The sequence below is a fragment of the Phalaenopsis equestris genome, unplaced genomic scaffold, assembly GCF_001263595.1.
Source record: "Phalaenopsis equestris unplaced genomic scaffold, ASM126359v1 Scaffold000022, whole genome shotgun sequence".
NCBI classification, from domain to species: domain Eukaryota; kingdom Viridiplantae; phylum Streptophyta; class Magnoliopsida; order Asparagales; family Orchidaceae; genus Phalaenopsis; species Phalaenopsis equestris.
The window spans coordinates 1,831,396-1,853,861 of NW_018164464.1; the positions used below are offsets into that span (position 1 = coordinate 1,831,396).

The 22,466-nt window shown below is 32.8% G+C and overlaps 1 protein-coding gene across 3 annotated transcripts; it reads right to left on the reverse strand.

Annotated features, from left to right (window-relative positions):
- Nucleotides 1-6,010: 6,010 nt before the first annotated feature.
- On the reverse strand, nucleotides 6,011-17,530 carry LOC110018482 (protein ABHD17B-like). 3 transcript variants are annotated; one of them, XM_020715816.1, is made up of 5 exons: nucleotides 17,113-17,530; nucleotides 12,204-12,240; nucleotides 11,612-11,788; nucleotides 11,465-11,512; nucleotides 6,011-6,793 (listed from the first exon to the last, which is right to left on the reverse strand). In XM_020715816.1, the coding sequence occupies exons 1-5, from the start codon at nucleotides 17,421-17,423 to the stop codon at nucleotides 6,446-6,448; spliced, it is 921 nt and encodes a 306-aa protein (XP_020571475.1). In that variant the 5' UTR covers nucleotides 17,424-17,530; the 3' UTR covers nucleotides 6,011-6,445. The 3 variants fall into 3 exon arrangements, with proteins under 3 accessions (XP_020571475.1, XP_020571474.1, XP_020571473.1); XM_020715815.1 differs by having other exon boundaries at nucleotides 11,612-11,794; XM_020715814.1 differs by having other exon boundaries at nucleotides 11,612-11,848.
- Between the last annotated feature and the right edge of the window lie 4,936 nt (nucleotides 17,531-22,466).

Below are 22,466 nucleotides of genomic sequence, written 5' to 3' on the forward strand. Positions count from 1 at the left end.
TGTGTAATACTTATGTGGTATAAATGAAAAAAATAAAAAATTAGGTGTTCTATATGTAAATATCTAAGAATTGTGAGGCATGAATGTAAATCTTTTAAAATATAATAATCAATGATGACTTATTTTCGTTATGGGGGAAAAATAAACAGAAAAGTTATAAAAATAGAGATAGTGTAAATTGCTTGGCCTAGAAGTTAAATGTCAAATGAAAGTTATCTTCAAACCCTGAAAATGTTGAAGATTATTGCAAAATCATAATATATAACCATTCATAATGAAAGTGTAAAGGAACCATAATCATTAACAATTTTAGAGATATGACAAAAAATTAAAATCTATTGCCACCAGTATACAAGTTCACTCTTCTCAAATGGAGATGGGATTTCATGTAATTACAAAGAAGATATATATCAAGTATGAAAATTCATAAGTGAAAGATGATAATGAAAGAGGGAGAAGAGAGAAACTCCATTACAATCAACATAAGAAGGAATATATTATGATGATGTTTAAACATTTGTCTGGTTGATTATTATTGCTTCGGTCGCATTATCTAATCTTGAGTTAGCTCAACTTGATATAAATACTTATTTCTTCATAGAGCTTTAAAGGAAAAGATTTCTATCTTTGAACTAGAAAGGTTTAAAAGTTCCCAAATGTGAGAATTGGGCTTGCAAATAAAGTTACTTAGTTTGAAATTGTCATGAGACAAAGGTTCAAATACTTTTACAATTATATGAAGACGTAATGATACAGATGTGTGAGTGCATGTGTGGCGGGCTTGCGTGTCCCGCATAACATAGACTCAATATCTTGAATAGGAACTCTTAAAATTTGGCATGGACTAAACATTTGAACACTTCCATAGCTCCATATTCTAGATCGAGTGCCAATGTCTCTAAGCATAAGTGAAAAAAATATGATAAAGAGTGTTCCATCTCCAAATATAATGAGAGCATTGTTGTATGCAATGCTCTGTATAATACTTGATATATCATATTTGATATAGTGATAAATAAAGTTCAAAGAAACATGGTACATGCTTTTCACGAGTGCATAGAATAAAACATGCAAGGTTTTATATAAAATCTAAATCCTATATTCTTCTTTTTGTTATAAAACATCCTTAAGAGTTACAAGACATGATTCCCTTTATGCACAATTATATAACAAAGGATAAGAAGATGCTATAAAAAAATATAGAAAATACATTAGAAAAGAAGCAATAAACTACAATTCATTCTCCTTTATTTATGTCTACATCTAAGTTTAGCCTAATACTACAATCCTTGTACTACTTGTAAAGATCATAGGTTCTAAAACATCATATATAATGTGGGCATATCTCCAAACTATGTGCACATCGAACATCGAACATGCAAATACTACTCAAACTCTTTCAATTGGTTTGTTGATCCAGACACCCAAGGCTAGAAGCACATTATTCTATAATAACTCAACTTTTCAATAAGGCGACCTTGCTAACATATTCCTCTTTATTGTGAAGAAGCTTATCTCTTAAGGATAATATATTGGCATCACAATGCTCCTTAGCATGAATAAGTTCAACCCATAGAGAAGAAACCTTAACCATAGCTTGTCCTTAGTCTCAAGAACTTTGGCCTTAAAAAGAGCCACCTGGTTTGCAAGAGAAGGCCATTACTTCTAATAGCGATTGAAAAATGGCCATGCATTTGGTGTTGAAATTCGTTTTATTTATCTATAATTCCTTTAGCATCATAATCTTCTTCACCATTTTTTAGAATATAATCATGTTAAGGCAAGGAAATCTGACCTTTTACAAGATAAAATTCTCAGGCTTCTCAACTTTCTAATCAACTCCTCAAACTTAGCTTTGGTTGCCATGGCTGTCATAAGCAACCTTATAATTATTATGGCCAAGTTTATGCCAATGACACAATGTGCTCGCCTTAGTTGCAAGAAGCTAGGCAATTGCATTACACCCAACAACTATTTTTTTGTTTTTTTGGAAATTAAAGAACATACAGGCCCATTCTCAAGGGTGTAAGCTCCAAGCTTCATTGTTGAGTTATAATCTTCTCTGCAATATGATGACTTGTATGACTCATTCACAATGATAGTGTGAAATTCTCATGGATACACTACGATTTTTATTACCTCCATCCTCATGCAATCAAAAGAAGGACCGGTAAATACTTGCTTTAATCGATCCTAATCTAAATTACTTAGTAACTCACAACATACTTGCTTTGTTGGCTCTTATAAGTTAAATCAACAATAAGGAGGAAGATCACATTAGGAAATCTTCAAGAACCCTTTTCTCTTGAATTACAAATATCTTGATTTCAAAAGTTTTTTGTTTCAAAGACTTTATCACAATCTTGGGGGCTTCTTTCCCATGTATTTCAAATCTATTGTGTGATTAGTAGATGAAAAACAAAGAAGCAATCATAATAACCGAGAGAACATCAACAACGACAGAAGAAGATACCTCAATTTTATCCAACTTTTCTATGAAAATCTAATATAGTAGCAAAATCAATCCCGAAATGAAATTTCAGTGCAATAATTACTTAATCATCCCCCAGATCAATGCTATTTACCTTCAACTTATTTCAAGGGCCACTAGGTCCACCACAACACTAGCCCTCTCCACTATAAAAAGGGATTCAGTGGCCCACTTTCAATTTTGAAGGGGGGCATCCCTAGAAGATGAAAGGAACTTCTCATAGATTGACAAAACTAGAGGAATCGACGACAATCCCAAGGAATTAGGAAGAGCTTCCTCAGGATCTTCATGCCAACCCACATCTCATTTTAATTAAAACTTCTCAATTTCAATTGGAAAAGAGGATAATGTTTTCCCCTTTACCCTAAGAGCTTATTCCTCAGAAACATCTTAACACCTCCAACAAGAACATGAGACACTACTCCAATTGCTTGAGCAACAACCAAGTGGTGGTAGACGTTTCTTTAATGAGCTCACTAAGTTTCCATAACTTGTTCACTATTTCATTAAGAGGCGCTGATCCACCTTCAAATCCCTTTAGATTCGATTTATCTGGAGTTACTTCTTATTTATCATCATTCTTCCATAACCTTCTGAAAATGCTTCATCATTGGTAATTGTACTCATGGAAATAATGATTACAATAAAGAATACAGTGATGAACAAATGAACATTCCAAAATCCAGATCAAATCTCCATAGAATTTTTAAATGGTTGGAAATGTACTACTCAATTTCCACACTTTTTAAATGATTGCATTTCAGCTCCATATGAGACACAATGACAATGATGGTCAAAAGTATCCCTTTTTTGAGAAATCTTATTTCAAGTTGGGACCTTCATCACAATCTCTAGGGATTTTTGCCTTGACCTAGGTATGTTTATTGGGAGGTAGAATAAAAAAGAAATAACTGCACATCATTACCCAATTAAATTCAAAATGATTATAATATTTAAGTTCTCCTTAACCAATATATTATCCACCAATCAACAAGCTTAGTAATAACATCAAATGTCAGGGAAAATAAAAAACTAGTTTAAAAACTCATTCAAAGACCATGGGAAGGACCTCTCAAAGAACTTTGATATTTTAAATATTAAAATCTATTATTTTTTATTAACTGTTGTTTTTTTCTACTTAACAGAGTTTTTTTGTATAAAAACAATTTCTATAATAATCAAGAGAACATCAGTGGATATAAATCAACATGACTGAACCACACTAAACCTAATGTTCTTTGCTCTCTGTTGCTTTGCACTTTGCTTTTTATTATTTTTAGTTCTCTTCCATGCCTAATTTTATTGAGAAACTTCAATTATAGCAATTTTCGATGGAATTTTATTTTACCATCTTAGATAACCCGTCATTCTTGTCATTAATACATAGTTTGGCTATATCAAGCTTTCCCTCCAATATGTTCACTACGAGAAAAAAACATAGAATAAAAAAAGACCAACCTTATTCCACAAGCTATCCATATAAATTAGGACTACAATCAAATAAGTCCATTAAGAAGCACTGAACTAAAAATCAATTGTAATAGCTAACCCATTTGGAGGCCTTCATCCTTTATTCTTCACAATTAGCTGGATAATTGTCTCTAATAGCTTAATATGCTCGCCGACTGAGTCACAAAGTTCAATATACAACTGATTTTAATGTCAACACAAAATACAAAAACAATTGATGGAAATAAATACACAAATAATCTCCATAAAACAAAGAAGAAAAATTGACAAAGAAGTAAAATTACCTAGAATGAGGATAATGAATATGTTGTGCCTTAAGAACATTGGACGTCAATTAAGGACAACTACTGACATCTAAAAAATCTTGTGATAACAAAATGACCAACTTGGGTTCCTATATGTCAACATCTTGGGAGAGGAAGTAGCCTCAATTTCCACTAAAAGTAACCTAGGGGTTCAATAAATTAACCTAATCATGGTTGATCAACAATGCCAATTCAATCAAACACTGATGAACTCAATATATCTCGGTAAAAAATAGCTGATCACAATTATCTTGCACAAACACCACAATGTGTCAACCTTAATGATTGACTCCATATTAGCACTCTTAACTTCGCATGACAAAGATACAAACTCATTGAAAAATGTGATCCATTAATTTTGCCCAATCATGACAACTTTAATCAACTCCATTGACTCCTTGCTCAACTCATCTAGATTTTTAATCAATCACATGAACGTGCTAATCAGATTTAATGTTATTCCAATATATATATATATATATATATATATATACACACGTGTGTGAGAGAGAGAGCGAGAAGAGTGATCCGCTATTTAACAGCCTTGGCTTGTAGGGCCATAATGAGTCCCACACAACCCTTATTCATGTTAGAGTGTTATCATAAGACATCTACGAAGCCTTCCCAATCCATCAAGGCATTATTTATGTCTTTCATGAAAATTATTATAATGATATGATTTAAAATTATTTATTCTCCTTGACATCATTAAAATAAGAGGCATATGTTGAGAGCTAGGTGATAGTATCACTAAGATTTGTCATTATACCTATTATAATATCATGACTTCAATAGTTCTATTTTCTTCAGATTATTAAAAATAGGCAGCGCACAAATATTTTTTTTTTTAAAATTCTTTAATCTTCATTGAATAAATCAAAATTTTCTCAAAAAAAAAAATAAATTGCCTGAGAAGCACATTGTAATTTTAAATGAAGAGAATCTAATAGGCAAGAATGAATTAAAATTTTCTGATCAATGAAATTCATAACAAAACTATATATATCAATGTCCATCAATCTTCTGAGCGGTGAAAGTTCCCAATAGGGATGTGGATTCGAACAATTTGGTTGAATTGATTGATGAATTTGTAAAATTAAACTGAATCAAAATTAAATTATAGACAAAAGTAAATAAACTAAATCATAAGTACAACTAACCAAATCCAACAATATTGTAGTTCAATTTATTCCATTTGGCTCTAGTTTAAGTAACAATTGTGTTTCAATTTTGGTTCAAACATTTTTCTCCTAAAATCAGATAAAAAACCAATATTCAATTAATTCAAAATCGATGTGAACTTTTGGTTTAAACCAAATAATGCACACCCCTGGTTCCTATAATTGCTTTGTCATTTTACTAAATGACACTTAAGTTTTTCCTCCAATTAATGATTGAACCATTAAATTTGAAATTCATTTCTACATCCTAAAATGACGGAACTAATAGTGACAAAAGAGCAACATAGTAACATATGAAGTACTTTTTTCTTCAAAAATTTATTTGAAATAAATTTTCTAAGAACATTTACCAAACCTGATCTCAATTTTAGATAATTGCATTCTATCTCTTCAAAGATCAAAATAACATGTTTTGGCACCTGCACCATCACATGAAACGAATTCATTCAAAAAATTGTCTACATGCCATGATTTTTTCGGCCAAATTCAAAAAATGTCTACCATGGTAATTTACAGTTGTACAAAAGAACATAAACTATGAAAAATAATATAAAAGCAGAATATAGCGGCAGAAAAAGAATAATAATCTGTTATTGTTTTAAAATGTTATATAAGGGATTGAATCCTCTCCAGAAGACTATTTCCTGTCACCTTTACAATATAGATGTCAGTAAATAAAATAAAATCATAAATCCAACCCAGGAGAGTATTCATACCTTAACAAATGAACAAGAAACATGAAATATAATACATTTTTCAAAATTATGAACAATAATGCTTTTTCCATTGAATCCAAACTTCTATAAAGAAAGGACAAACGATAACCTGTATCAGGAGCATTGTGGCTTCAGATTGAAGAACACCTTATCATCCCTTGAAAGAGCATTTCCCTTTGTAATCTGGAACGAGTGGAGGGATGGAAGAAGGAGCATAAAAATAAATTTAAAAGCAGAATTACCACATAGAGCCGTTTGTTCTCTTCTCAGTATAGTTAGAGCTCAACCAGGACTTTCTGGCGGTTCAACTTTATTTGGATTCTTGATTCTATTGTCTGAACTAATTCTTGAGACCTCCGGACGACTCGAGGGTTCTGTAGTTTCCAATGGAGATCGGCTCTCTACGAGTTTGTTTTCGTCTCTATCATCTGTCTCGGTCACCTTGGAGCTGCTTGTTGCCTTTCTTTTTGCAACATAAGCGACAAACTTTTTAAGATGTTTTATGTACTCAGGGAAGAGCTCAAGGTTGCAGTGGCCGCCGCCTCTCAGCCACAGGGGATCATATTTATGTTTGCTAAGCTCCCAGAGCCGCTTGCCATGGGAGCAGTCCACAACATCGTCTGATGTGCCCTGTAAAAAGCTTTTCTGACATCAGAAATTTTGACTGGGAAAAAAGAAAGCAATCATATGAGTGGAAGAAGACTCCATAAACATCAGAAGTAAAGTGTCAAAATAGACCCCTGATTATTTACATGGGGCCATTTTAATCCCAAGTCTATAAAAATGTCAAATTAGTGTCAAGGTACTTTATTGGGGTTTAAAATAATCTTCTTTGTGGATTATTTCAACCCGTATTAAGAGATTATGAGGACTAAATTGACATTTACATATAATCTGGAACCCCACAATAAAGAGTCGGGGATCATTTTGACACTTTTCTTTAATCATAAGTGCATGCATCCTCTAATTTTGGTTGTATTGAGCACAAACATGTCATTCATCACTGCTTACTGCAATGGTTTTTGTTAGCAAACATATAACCTCAATAGCAGACATCATTCTTTAGTGATAAAAGAAAGGAAAATTTACATATGTAGAACACAAATCTTATGTATTTACATATCTGACATTTTTAACTTTCAAGTTTACATAAATAGCACTTTGGTGCTTTAAACCTATGCATGAAAGGTGTATTTAAAAGTGATAATAATGCTATTTTTTATATGATATTAAAGATTTGGGTGCTATGCACAGAAATATGAAGTTTAGCTCCTGGATATGTAAATACATAAGAATTATGTGCCATGCATGTAAATGCTCATAAAATAATTAAAATAGAAAATAGGATGAAAAAAGCTAAACCTCTTTGTTCTGTTCTAATGTCTTAGAAAGGTTCTTTTAGGTATATTCCACTAGGTTGGAGTCTTAGTAAAAGCTTATATAGGACACCTGAGTATAAAAACCACCAATTAGTGAAAATTTCAGCAATAAGAAAGTGAAAATTTTTGCTTACTTATAATACCATTTTTTGTCTAAGAAAGTTGTAGAAGGTAATATAGGATGACCAGCCAATCCAATTTTTTTAACCGGAAAAATTATTGAACGACACAATTTTTTTTTTAAATGAACAAAGAATTTTTTTATTTTTTTACAGTTAAAGCTTAAGATCAGATTTGGTGGCCTGTTCATCTAGTGACAATTGCCTAATCTGGACTATTGTCTCTGCTTAAAACGGCGATATAATACCTTCCCCAAATAAAGCTCGCTAGCCATTGGGGCATGAAAAGACCTCTATTTTTTTCTCATTCAAACACCTCTCATGTACCTTCCCTCCCCCTTTTTTTCACCTCTTCTCCTCATCATGTTCTCTTTTCTAATTTTAGTCTTCTGATCATCTCCTCTTCTTTTCCTCTGCTCGCTAACCATTGGGGCATGAAAAAGACCTCTTTTTTTCCTCATTCAAATGCCTCTCATCTCTACATCTTCTTCTCTTCTTCTGCACCTCTTCTACTCTTCATCCTCTTTTTTCTACTTTTTTTTTTCTTCTCTTCATCTCCCCTTTTTCTCCTCTCCAATTCTCTTGAGTTTTATAAGAAAAAAAATGAAAAATATATTTCAATGTTTGCTAATATATTTGTGTTTGACATCCACTCAAACTTATATTTTAGTAAATATTAAATTTAAATTTTATATTTCTTTTCCTGCTTCTATTGTTTTCTCTGTTATGCAGTAAATATAACAAGGTTTAGTCTATTTATGCTTTATTTTTTAAAACTTTATTTAAGGAATTTGAAAGTATTTTTTTTGTGAAATAATTTAAGCTAAAATAGTTTAATAGGAAATTTCTAGTTTTTATAGTTGAAAAAGAACTGTTGATCGCGTTTGTTGATTTTTGTAAGCATTTTAATAGGAAACTCCACAGATTTCCAACCATAAATTTGGACAAAATAAATATTTTCTTCAACAATTCAAACAACCAAACATAAGTACAAAGATAAACTCCAACAATTTGAGAGGTAGGGACTTTCTCCCAAACCTTAAAATTCAAGAGGTAGAAAATCTCTCCCAAGCCCTAAACCTAGGATACAAGACTTTATCTCGTGCATAACTCTACCCTAAACATATTAGTCATATTTATACTAAAGAATAATGAAGGACATATGACTAAAATGCCCTTTGACTAATGAAATAAGATAACTTAAGTCGTTCGATCCTTAATAACATAGATCTTACTTTCGAAGACCAAATAATTTAACAAACAGATGGCATAGATGAGCTTCATATTAACATTGACTAGATTTGAATATATAATCCATTCTTTTGTTGAGTTCTTTTACATGACATGAATCCCAAAGTTTCTAGTTAGATATTAATTGATAGAGAATTGATGATACTAAATGACTGCTAGCCTATGCTGATGGTCTGAATTGACCGCTAGAAGTTTTCGAACATATATTATTTGAGTACTTACATAACAAAATCCTTGAATCCTTCAATGATAATTTCATAAGGAACACTGTTAATCTGACATATTATTTCCCTATTTTGGTGTAAGATTTTTTATAACACCCATTAATGATAATAAAAATTATCAAACTATATATAAAACACGATTGCAAGCAAATCTTAGTGGTTTATGTTGAAATGCAACCAATACGACACTTTAAACAAACTGTTATTCGCTCTTCATCCTAAACCCTCGAGTAGAACGTGCACAAAAACTAAGGTTCTAAATTTTCAAGATTTCTCAGTAGCAACTACTAAGAACCTCCGGGAACTTACGGCACCGTTTTAAGTTGATCACCTCCACAAATCCCTTGTGATCCCTTTCAAGCTTCTAGTTCTGCATGAATTACTCCTATCAGCAATAATATCAAATTCAATATTATTAGACAAGCTTAAGATAAGGGATGATGGATAGTACATCAAATGATAATTCTAGTGATAATGACCTTGATTTTAGGTTAGATAGTCCTGAAGACTTAAAAAATAATAATGAATTAATTGGTCATGATATACTAAGAAGGAATGCAGAATTGCAAGGCGAAAACTAATGATTGTTTAATTGCTAATAATGTTGAGTATAAGACAGGTTATTTGAACAAGTCATTTGATAGTTATTTGGGTGCACCATACAACAACAACAACAACAACAAGAAGCCTTTCACCCACTAAGTGAGGTCGGCTACATGATATCCTTTTCTCCATTGTATCCTATTTAGTGCCATATTTTTATTTAATTATAATAAATTAAGATTATTTTTTATACAATAACCCCAAGTCTTTCTAGGTGTACCTTTACCTTTCTGAACATAAGTCAAATTTAAAACATCTACTCTCCTAACTGGGTCATTAGATGGTTGACGTTTAATGCAACCAAAACATAAAGAAACTCTCTCTAATCATGTTTACCACTAGAGCTACTTCAACCCTTTCTTGTATATATTCATTTCGCATTGTCACCAAGTGTAAAGTCACTCATACACCCGAGCAATCTCTCGAAATATCATATGTTCATACACCATAGCCATCCGATAATTAAACATATTAGAAATAGTTGGGATAATGCTAATATGTTATAAAAGGTGAAATCATAAAATATTAACTTTTTATGTTCAATTTGAGTAAAGGTGCACATAATCAAACTCCTTAATGTTATCATCTTATAGATAAAACCAATATGTTCTCAAAGATATTGAATGCTGTTTTTAAGCTTCTCAAATTAAATTTGGTAGGGCTTGAGCCTACGGGGTCCCATGTTGTCCTATTCAAATAGGAAGGAAACAAAACACTTTCCTAAACGATTTTATAATCTTTTAATCTTCATCCTCAAATTTATGCTACACTATGAACTGAATCTGGGGAAAACGGGCTTGACCTAAGTGAACCAACAAAATGAACTTCGAAGCAAAACTATTTTTTTCCATTTTGGGGCCTTATTTTGTACTATTAGTTGTAGAAATAATAGTGGCATCCATAAGTTTAAGTGAACGTTAAACTATAGTTAATCTATTTCTGAAAATTTCTGTGTCAAACTCAATGCATGAAGAATACAATAGTTTCACTACAAACTCAAAAAAGCTCCATTTGAGACTATTGCATCAAAACCAATCAGTATTATAATCATTTACATAACACAGTCCTATTCTTTTAAGCAAGTATAGTCCTTATTTTAAAGAGAACAAAAAGGACCAAATCAAAGAAAAGGCACGTTTACTGATCTCATGGCCAAAGATGAATTTATTCAATGCTGATTACAAAGTTGTTGTGATATCAAAGAAAATTAAATAATTAATGCACAAGTAAACAAGAAGGTTGTCACAAATTGACTTGACATACCAACTCGACGAGAACCCAGCTCAAAAAATCTGGGTTTGGTTTGACCCAAATAATTTTCAGGTTGGGTTCGGGTTAAGAATTTTAATATGTGTAATTTTTTGGTGCAGTTTGGGTTGACCAGTTGTCCCAAAATGACCTAAAACTGCCCCGTTAACCCAAAAGTGACCCGCTAACAAGAAAATGATTCTAGCTTAAGTCGAAAACAACTCGAATTTGACCCAAATAGCTATTATATCTCATATTAAAGGGTCAGGTTGTGTTTGAGTAGGCGGGTTGAAATCGGGTCGAGCTCAATTTGGTGTTTTCTGGCATGTTTACTAATTGGGTCGAGTTCAGGTCAAACAATGTTGTGTCAGGACAATTTCAGATTAGACCAGAAACCGACCCGTGAACCCAACCCCTAAGTGCATTCATTGCTTTGAAGGGAGGAGGAATAGAACCAAGTAGAAATAGATTACTTACATGAATTACTAAAGCTGGGCATTTCACCAGGTTTATTTTATCAATATTCTGCAAAATCATGGAGCATAATGTTACTGCTGTATAATCCAAAATTAATGTAACTGAGCTATCTAATATTAGAAAGGATTTCACAGACAAAGCTATCACCTTGTAAATGTCAAACCAGTAAGTATGTTTGACTGGATACAGCACTCTGAGTCCGGAGAGAATAGGACTATGCAACACCACAGCCCTTAAGTTTGGCAGACGTGAAGCGAGATCAAGAGTTGGGCCACTTCCCACAGATTGACCGTACAAGATAATATCTTCATCTTCGACACAGTACTGTTCCTTCAAGCATTCATAGACGGCATCTATGTCGGCGTATGTATTGTATTCCGAGGGCTATTTTATCAAATAAAGATAGATCTTATTGCAGCTTTTTTTTTTGGAAGATTTACATACCACCCGATTCCTATGTATTTACATTTCTAACACTTCAACTTCAATTTTTACAAACATACCACCTTACCTATGTATGAAAAGTGTATTTCATTTTTTTAAATTTAAAATGATAGTATTTTTTATTTGGTAAGAAAGAATTGGGTGGTATAAATGTGAAAAGTGCAGTTTAGGAGCTAGATAAGAAAATAAACAAGAATTGTGTGCTGCGTATGTAAATGCCCCTTTTTTTTAATACCAATATTAAGACTTTTAAAAAATTTGAATTTTGAATAAGTTTATAAAAAAAAGTTCGAACCTTCCCAGAGGATTGACCATAACCAGAATAATCATACCTGCAGAAATCACATAACAAGTATGAAGTTCAATAATAAGACCAAATGTGGAAATAAGAATTTACAAGGTAACACAATGTAAATAAACATCTTTTCTTTATTAGCAAAAACACCTCATTTTTAAAGAGATTAAGGAAAGTACATCATAAGCAGATAGAATTGATGACAAATAAATACTTCCTTCAGCTAGATCTTATGAATTCAAGTGATGTAAAACAAAATTTACGGGAAAAAAAGAAGTGTGTATGAGAATATTAAAATGAATGTGTGAACAAAATAGTTTTACCTATTAATGATTAATCAGTTAACTCAATTAGCTAACTTAAGTAAATAAAATAAAATAAATTAATTAAAAAAAGAAAAAAGAAAAAGAAAAATAAATAATTAATTAAAAAAAAAGTTAACTTAAGTGGTTTGACCTTTTGTATATTTGAGGATAAAAGAATATCAAGAAAAGAGCATATAGAATTAATTTAAGAAGAAAAGAAGGGCAGGGAATAGACAATGGGATTGGCTGAGATTTTATCTCAAAGATTGAATCAATTTTTGGCTCAGATTGGGTTCAGCTTAATGCAATCTTTGATTTGATTTCGAGCTAGACATAGATCAAATCGAGTAAGATCAAAATAAACTCAAAATATAAATAAGATTTATATTTTTAAAATTATATATTTACATAATTTTGTACATGCTTATATGATAATTATGAATGTACAAATATGTATATTAATTTTTAATTTTAAAAATAAAAAAAAGGAATTTGAACCCATTCAATATTGGGCAGATTTGAGCCTAGCCAGCTCGAAATTCAATCAATTCGTTCTACAAGCCGGTTTCAAGCTAGTCAAAATTAGATCATTCTCACCCCTAATTTGTGCAAAAGACCTGTTGCAAACTCAAGAATAGAAGTTAAAAGTTTATGGAATGACATTGGTTATTGAAACAAGTTTATTATACAAATTGAAAATAAAAAACTGGCAGACTTGATATACTCTTCCATCATGCCAAAATAGAAAATATTCATTTATTATCATTTCTTAGATGCTATAAAATCAACAACCATTAGTTGTTAATATTTTTGATTTTAAGTCGAGTCTAAAGTGCAAATCAAACTTATCCAAATCACATTTTCAAGGAAAAACTGGCAAAAAAAATATCCATAATGATTTCAGATGACCTGTTTCTATCAGTAAATATCATATAAAATGATACATATGCCATAATTAATCAAGAAAATGTTACAAAGTTAGTTGCAAGGCTTCAAAGTTTTGGCATTAAGATTTCACTTAGCAATTATCATGCTATTAAATAAAAAAATTAAGGGGCATTTACATACAAACCACCCAATTCTTATGTATCCACATATATGTTGAATCCTTTTAGGATATAGGGTCCCGTAATGTTCTTCGGCTATACCCAAATCTTACTAGCATTCAATAGAAGAGGGAGAAAGAGAGAGAGAAGAGGAGGAGCCCTTGGGAAGAGAGAGAGAGAGAGAGAGAGAGAGCCCTTGCCTCCCCCTTCCTGCCCTCTTTAGTTTTTACACTTGACCCCTATTTACAAGCCCTACGTGTCTTTTTTTCATGGTATAAAAAATTATATAAAGGTACAAAATGTTAAGTAATATCCAAGAGTTTTATGTCATTTCTAACAAATTTATGTCATGTCCAACAGCTCTATGTCATGTACTGTAGTTTTATGTCATGTAATACAAATTTATGTCATGTTCCATCATGTAGTTGAACTTCACAGTTTGACAGTTTTTCTGCTAAGACTTCGACCGATTCTCCTAATAGGCAGTTCAATTAGTTCTCCAACTTGCCAGTTCAACCAGTTCTCCTACAAGACAGTTCAACCATTTTTTCTGCCAGGCAGTTCAACCACTTCGACAATTGAACAGACAGTTCAACTAGTTTCGTGCTAGACAGTTCAACCATTTCAACAATTAGGCAGTTTGCCAGTTCGACAACTGGGTAACTATGCAGTTGGACTGTTGATTTTTACAATTCAATGGAATAATAACATCCAGTTAATCAATTCATAATAATTACTTGAAGATAAATGAAACAACATATAATAGGAAAGTCTAAAATAGAAAAGGAAATAAATCCAATCCAAGAAAATAAATCTAGAAAGGAAATAACTCAAAATCTAAGTACTGATCCTCATAACTTCTAACAGAAATAAATTATTTTCTAATATAACTTCTAACACTCCCCCATAAATTGAAACATTATTGACAACCATGTTTAACTTGGATTTGAAAATATCAAAAATGGTCAAGAAATTTTTTGTGAGGTAGAACTTCAAGCCGCCATCTGGTACTTCGAAATCAACCCCTAAAGTATTTAGAGATTTTTTTGGATGACTGCAAATTGCGATTGCTTTTAATGCAATTCTGCAGTGCTTGTAGGCTGACGGGAGACTCCTACGAGTAATGTTGCATGAAAGTTTGTAGGGAAGTAAACAACCTACTAGAAAAGTTGACTTATAGTTGACTGTGGTTGTTTTTGACTTCAATTTCTGCAGTGTATATAGATAGGCAGAAGACTCCTATAGATAAATTTAGTAGATAAATTTAAAAAGTCAAAATCAATTATTGTTTTAGTTTATTCTAAACTAGAGAGGCATAATGAGTGATTTAAGCTATACATATACGTGAAAAAATTATACTTGACAATAGTAAATAGAGTACCATAGCACAAAAACTCCATAGAGCTATAGTGTTAAACACACTATTTTAAACAATAATAAAAATTTTAAAAATGAATAATTTATTATCAATTCAATATATAAGAGGAAAATAAATAAAATGAAAAAAGTTACCATTAATGTCGTATGGAGAGAAAAAAATATTGCTCAAATGTACATGAAAGTTAAAATAAGGCACAATGTTTTCTGGCTAAATATTTCGAAGAAGTTTTATAGCTAATGAATATAGCAACATAGCTTACAATAAGATGACAGTTTCACAAATTGAATAATACAAAGAACATTAATCAAGCAAGTTTGAAGCAATCATATAGTAACTATATTGCTAGCAATCAACAAAATTCGATTAAGCACTTCTAAGCATTAAAGAAACAAAAAAAGAGCAATGTGTACTACAATGCACAAAACACTAGTTATTTTAACTTCTGCCTCACTATGTAAATTACAGAGGAAGTGTTCTATGCTATGTCGTGGGCCCAGCGTGCATTGAAAAAATAATAAATCAACATATCAATAAAAACAAATAAAATAAAATTTTAATTAAAAACTGAGCTCAACAAAATAATTTTCTTAAGTTCTATAAAAGTTATAATAAAAATAGTTACCTTGAGCTTCTCATTCTCCTATCTTTTTCATTTTTCTCAGATCATTTCACTTGTTTCCTAAAACATGTATTGCAAATAGTATATAAGTGGTTTTTAAAATTTTTAAGTTGCAGGATCAGAGAATTTTGTTGACAAGACACATAAATTTTGACACAGCTCTATATTAATAATGATTTCATTAATACTTTTCCCATTCTTTTCAGATACATTATGTGCGAAGCTTATGTAAACACAGTATAACATAATATTGTCTCAGACATGCGGTTACCAGGAGTTGTAGTACATAGAACTTCAAATGTCAACCCAGGCTCATTACATGCAGCAAGCTTCCAAAATTAAAGAAAAAGGAAGATTTACATACATACCACTCAATTTGCATTATGTGCGAAGCTTATGTCAACACAGTATAACATAATATTGTCTTAGACATGCGGTTACCAGGAGTTGTAGTACATAAAACTTCATATGCAACCCAGGCTCATTACATGCAGCAAGTTTCCAAAATTAAAGAAAAAGGAAGATTTGCATACATACCACTCAATTTCTATGTATTTACATATAAAACACCTAAACTTCAATTTTTACATACATGCACCTTAACTAAGCATGAAAAGATGTATTTCACTTTTTAAAAGTCAAAATGATGATATTTCATTTATGTGATATGGAATATTTGAGTGGTTTTAATGTTAAAAGTAAAGTTCTGGTGTTAGATATGTAAATACATGGGAATTGGATGGTGTGTATGTAAACACAATTTTTACATTGGAAATCTGCAGAATCCGGATTTATGAAATCTGCAGCTTTATTTTGTCCAAACTGACCTTCAGGCAGGATTTAGGTAAAATCCAGGTTAAATCCTGCTCTAAATCCGTTCCAGACAGCCCCTTAAAAATAGCTAATTCATTTTAATTTGAAGATTAAAAAGGCAGATGATAAATGCAACTTCTTCACGCAATACTTGTGAATTTGTATTTGTGATACCAAAATTACAGGTTCGCGCTAAACTCTTCACAATTTTGACTATCCTTGCTGTGCCATAAAATGAATTCTGTTCCAGGAAGCACTATAGATAACATGATATCATAGTTACAGATATTCGTTGTAAGTGTCCACTTTCAATGAAAGAAGAATACACTTTCTGGTGTAATTGATGAAAGCAAAGTAACTTACCAACAAATTTATAATAAATCTTCTTCTAAAAGAGCCAGAAAAAAAAAACGTCAAAAAACCAAGCACCATAAAGCCTTGCCTTGCAGCTACTGAAACCTGAGCCCAGTTGTCGAACCAAAACAAAATTCCAAAAAGCAACTCATGCGTTTGAGTATTTTGCGCAGAAAGATTTCAAGCAACTATATTAAATCTGCCTCGCTTCGCTTTACTAGATACAATTACAAAATTACTAGGCAATATCAGTCTCAATTCCCCCCAACTCACCTGCACGATCTATATGTTATACTGCTAACTTTACGGACCAATTTCACAGAAGCCAAACAATTCACTAAAAAGATTGTCAGCTCTAGGGTAAAGTGGAATAGGATGGCAATTTAAATACCCCATGAGATTGATCCGGAGACGCGCGCTGAGTTCAACGAAGAGGGAGAACATCTGGCCAAGATCCGCCGCGTTGCCGTGGGAGTAGAGGAGGGTGGATCCAGCCCTTGGGTGCTTGACATAGATAGCGACGATCTCGTTTCCCCGGCGCGTCCGGAGGCGGAGCACGTCCACCCCTTCCCTCGCCGCCGGCGAGATCTCCGGTATCACGAGTCTCCCTCCGCCCCCCATGCCGGCGACCACCGTGTACGAAGGCGGATTCGGCGGGAAGAAGGCGAACTTCGCCGCGATCGCCGAAGTTACTCCGCCCATCGCCGCCGCCTCCGTTTCATAAATCGTCCCTCTCACACTCCCGCTGCCTTCTCGCTTTACCTGAGAGCGGGTGGAGTGGGACCCACCGGAGTTGGGTGGAGTGGGGTCCAAGGGGTCCGTGGGTCGAAATTTTCGTAAAGCAAAAAATAATAATAATAATTTGGGATTTCAACTGATTCAATGCCACGTGGAGGTTAGTAAAGCAAAAAATAATTGGGATTTCAACTGATTCAATGCCACGTGGAGGTTGAGATCCAATGCACGAAATTTCCCGGAGAAGTGAGACAATATTTAAATGCTATCATTTTACCAGCCTTCGATACTTTTTAAGATTCGCGCTGTTGGTGAGGGAGGCAATCTAAAGGCAGATCCAAGGGTGCTAAGTTATAGTACAGTAAACCTCAAGGGGAGATTCCGATTGTTTATTCGGTCTTCAATGGTTGCGGAAGTGGCCAATGATTAAAGGGATGGAAAACTATGTTTGTATTATATTTAATCAAAATATAAAATTTATTTAGTTAAAGTCAACTAGGAAAATTGTTTGGTTTTAAATTTTAATTTTAATTTAAACAATTATGTATGGCCTAAGCATCAAAAACTTCATATCCAACAAGTTTTAAGGTAGATGATGAAACACTTCGACTAGATTAACTATTGAGATGAACTAGAAATATTAACTCTCCAATGAGACTAACTCGACCGGCAGATTAACTCCTCCAGGAAGATCAACTCACCTAATAATATCAATTCTCTTAAGAGTTCAACTCACCCGTTGCTGAGCTAGCCAACAAGTGTTACTAAAAGTGAAATATATTTGAAAAAGTAGCTTTGAGGAACAATTGGCAAGTACAATGCTTTATGAGGATAATACTTGATGCATGCTAGAAGATTTACAGTGGTAGAGTAATGATTATTTATCGTCTTCGTGTTGCACGATAACCCAACACACACTTTAGGTAATAGAAATGATGATCATAAACACCAGTAGTTTTTACGTGTAAAATCATGGGGCCTAGTATGGGTGAAATAATCCACTATGAATGATGAGTACACATGTTCACTTTTCTCCCAAATTAAGAAAGATGAATTGACAAAGTTATATAGCTGTAATATGACTGTAGTTCTTAGCGACTGCAGGCTGCAATAGTCATAGTCAATTGTCGCGGAGGTAGTAGTCCGTCGTGAGTGTTGTAGACAATAATTATAGTGTCAGCTTGTTGTATGAGTCATTATTGGTAATCATGACAGTAGTTGACCACATGAGTCATAGATGGTTGCTTCAAGAGCATTGATTGACCATAGAGACCGTAGTAGTAAGTTGTATAACCCATAGTGGTGAGCTGCAAAAATGTTCATGAGTTGTAAGGGTTTGAGTCGGGAGATGCATGAGTTGTGGACCACTTAGACCATAGTTGATAATGTCAGCCGTAATGGTGAGTTGTAATGACATCCGTAGGTCGCAGGACTCGGAGTTTGGAAAAGCACGAGCGAATGTGAGGTGTGTGGTTACCCCCATCTTTGAGATGTTCTTTTGCATTGTCTTTGGCGTGTGTTGTTACATAGTATTTGAGTGTGTTGTTGCACTGTAATTGAGGTTAGCCCAGTGTTCGGAATGATACGTTGCTTCAAAGATTGTTTCGTAACTCTACGATGTCAGTTGTTGCTTTGCATGATGCTTTGTCGCAAGTAGTTGACGCTGATCGATGGTGATCGACAGCAATCGGTGAGTGGTGGTCAATGGTGATTGGTTGTGGTCGTCGGCTGTAGAAGTAGGAGGCAGCTTCAGCTGTCGCAAGTAGTTGACGCTGATCGATGGTGATCGGCAGCAATCGGTGAGTGGTGGTCAATGGTGATTGGTGGTGGTCGTCGGCTGTAGAAGTAGGAGGCAGCTTCAGCTTCATCTCCAAGTTTCAATCTTTTTCAGGCTTCAAGCTTCCTTCCTCCCTCGTGAGAGATGTGGGGCTATATTTATATAGGCCCAATTGTAATTAATGAAGAAATTTGAACCACTATGATTGAACGATCCTCAACTATTCTCTTCGTCAGACTGAGTTCGGTGGCCATTCGAGCACTTTAATGATGTCAGAACTGAGCGATCTTAGGCTCATTGAATTCAGCTTGTTGAAACGCTCGATTTGACTATATGCTCGCCGGGTTCAGCATCCGTTTGATCTTTTTAAAAATGTCTGAAAAGCTTCTAATAGTGGTTTAATGACATTGCCAGGGCTTGATTTAGTTCAAATTTGACCAATTTTGGTACCATTGGGTCCTTCTCATTGAGACAGTCAATTTGACTATAAGTTTGCTTAAGTTGCAACTCTGGATGACTTTTAATCGAAGTTTAAATATTTCTCGCTCAAAAAATAAGCACCAAAATTTGTGTAATGTCGTGAGATTCAAGCCAAAATGATGCGAATTTGTTGATGGTGTATCAATAAAATTATAAAACTCGTACTATAAGATACAAGATAAATCAAAGATCACTTATGATTTAAGCATGATAAATTTGTTATTTGTAACATATAAACCAACCCATCGATACATTAAGTGATTATTATAGTAAAAAAAGGGGATTTCAAAATAGACAGAAAATGAACTTATTTTCTCCCATTTTATTGTTGTTATTTATGCTTAATTTTTTTTTTATTCAATATTCTGAAAGGCTCACTGACCGTGAATCATACCACAAAAGAATGAGAGTTACACAAGAAATATAATAAATAAATAAATAAATAATTCGCTAACAACATGGTTAATGAAGGGAGAATTCTCTTCATGCATTTATGCTATTTTCTATTTATTTTATTTTCTGTGTTATGTTTGTTGTTAACTCCACTTAAATAAATTAATGTATATAAACCTATATACATAATAAGTAATGCAGACTTTAATTCCCATATGGTGCAAGTTCGTCAATAGCACTCAGGGAACACATCTCATTTCTTAGCTCGGAAAACTCACTTTTTGCAGTAAGATTTACTTAGAGTGGTAGTCCAATTCTAAAGATGCATATGGAGAAACTCTTTTTACTTGTAACTTGACTATGTAAAATATGAAGATAGTTAACCAAAGGATTAAAAGCCATAAGATATCAGCTTTAACAAAGTTGAGAAGTTACGACTACTCCATGTGTTACGACAATAAGCACCAAGTGAAGGATAATACAAACTTAACAAGATTATCTGAATTTCTTTAAGATTGAGTTCCATTATAGGAAAATAGTCAATCTAATCGTACAAGAGAGACATAATTTTTTATAGAAGCATCGAGTTTAGTGACGCCACTTAAGGAGCTTGCCTTCTATGAGGAGTTTCTCATCAAGTTAAACAAACAAACAACTTAGTAAAAATAAACAATAACAAAGCTAAGCTAACAAGATTCCTCCCCTAAGATGAGCAATAATGGCCATTTTGTCAAAATTCTATAGATGTAGCTAAAGTGCCGTCAAGATGGCTTCCTATAAGAGAGTTAAGGACATTCAACACTTATTGAAAGCCACTTCTATTTTATTAAAAAAAAAAAAATCTTATAAAAAAAATGAAATGTCTGACAAACTCAGTAATTTAAAATATATCATATATTGGCTTTATCATGGATGATTGAGGCCATGAGAGCTTAACAATTATATTGGCTATATACAATGCAAAACCCTTCTTAATGAAGAAGTATATTGTTAATTAAAATTCACTTAACTTATCTCGTATAGATTGACCATATAACTGGCCTGATAATAAAGATTTGGAACTCGTCCTATTGTGACAAGCAAGGTACAAGTCTAATTACCAAGAAGCAACAAAACTTCTTATTCACTTTTTTGTTCTTTTACCAATATCCCACCAAATATGCAAGAGAATCATAGAACAAAATATTTAGGGCTAAAAGCTCATAGATTGAGTTCATCATGTAAAACAATAGGACTAGACAACTCAACCTGTTCAACTTTTCTTGGAGATCAACTCTCCAAAAAAAAACTCTTTTAGCAAAATCAATTATCCAAGAAGATCGATCAACTCCATTAGGAAGATCAACTCTTCCAAGAGAATAACTTCCAAAGAAGATCAACTTTCAAAGAAGATCAACTTGCTCGATATGTCAACTCTCCTAAAAAGATCTACTCTCCAAGAAAATCAACTCTACCATTAAAAAAAAATCGCTTAGAAAGCAACTCTTTCAAAAAATTAACTACTCCAAGAATATCAATTCTCCTGGGAGATCACTTAACTCAATAAATCAACTCTCTAAGAGATCAACTCTCCCAAAAAAATCAACCTACTCACAAAATAAACTCACATAAGAGATCAACTCTTCTAGGAGTTCACCTCACCTTGGAGATTAACTCTCCCAAAAGATCGACTCATGACTTGGCTGATAACAACAACACATAAAAGATGTCAGAGGAAAAATATTTATGAGGAACAGTTACCAATAGAAGACATTACCATGATAATATTAAATATAATGCTCATGCTAGAAGAAGACACAAAAGATATATTTACGATCTATTAGGATTCACATATAATAAATATTTTATTGTGATGTATATTAATATAGGCAATCATTGTATTAAAATTGAGGATCTAAAAATAGAAGAAAATGGACCTATTTTCTCCCAATTTTCTCTTCTTTTTTTTTGCTCATTTCCTTTTTTTATTTTGATATATCCTTGATAGTGTGAATCCACAAATAAATTAAGATCTAACAAAGCATTAGTATTATATGTATTGATTTTATTCATGTTTTTGAAATAATACTGAAATTTATTGCATATGTTATAATTTTTTTATGTTGAATTTGTTGGATTTAATATTATTTGTAGAAAATCATCAAAACCTTACTACATGTTGGGATTGAGATTAAGAAGCAAAGAAAAGAGAAATTAAATTCTAGTTAGTTTTAGAAATGTATAAATATCTAGTTAGATGTAAGTAAAATGTATTGATTTTTTTTTATTATTATAGCACATTTCAAATGCATTAATATATGAAAAGTGGTTATAGTGGAAGAGTAATAGCCAAGGCTTAGTTGATAATGATTGATGGCCAC

Bases quoted from the DNA above. Each gene is read 5' to 3' on its own strand.
- LOC110018482 (XM_020715814.1), bottom strand. From the start codon at position 17,423: ATGGGCGGAGTAACTTCGGCGATCGCGGCGAAGTTCGCCTTCTTCCCG. The intron at 11,513-11,611 runs GTGATAGCTTTG...ATGATTTTGCAG, and splicing joins ACTGGTTTGACATTTACAAG to AATATTGATAAAATAAACCT. The intron at 6,794-11,464 runs GTAAGTAATCTA...AGCTTTTTACAG, and splicing joins GCCCAGCTTTAGTAATTCAT to GGCACATCAGACGATGTTGT.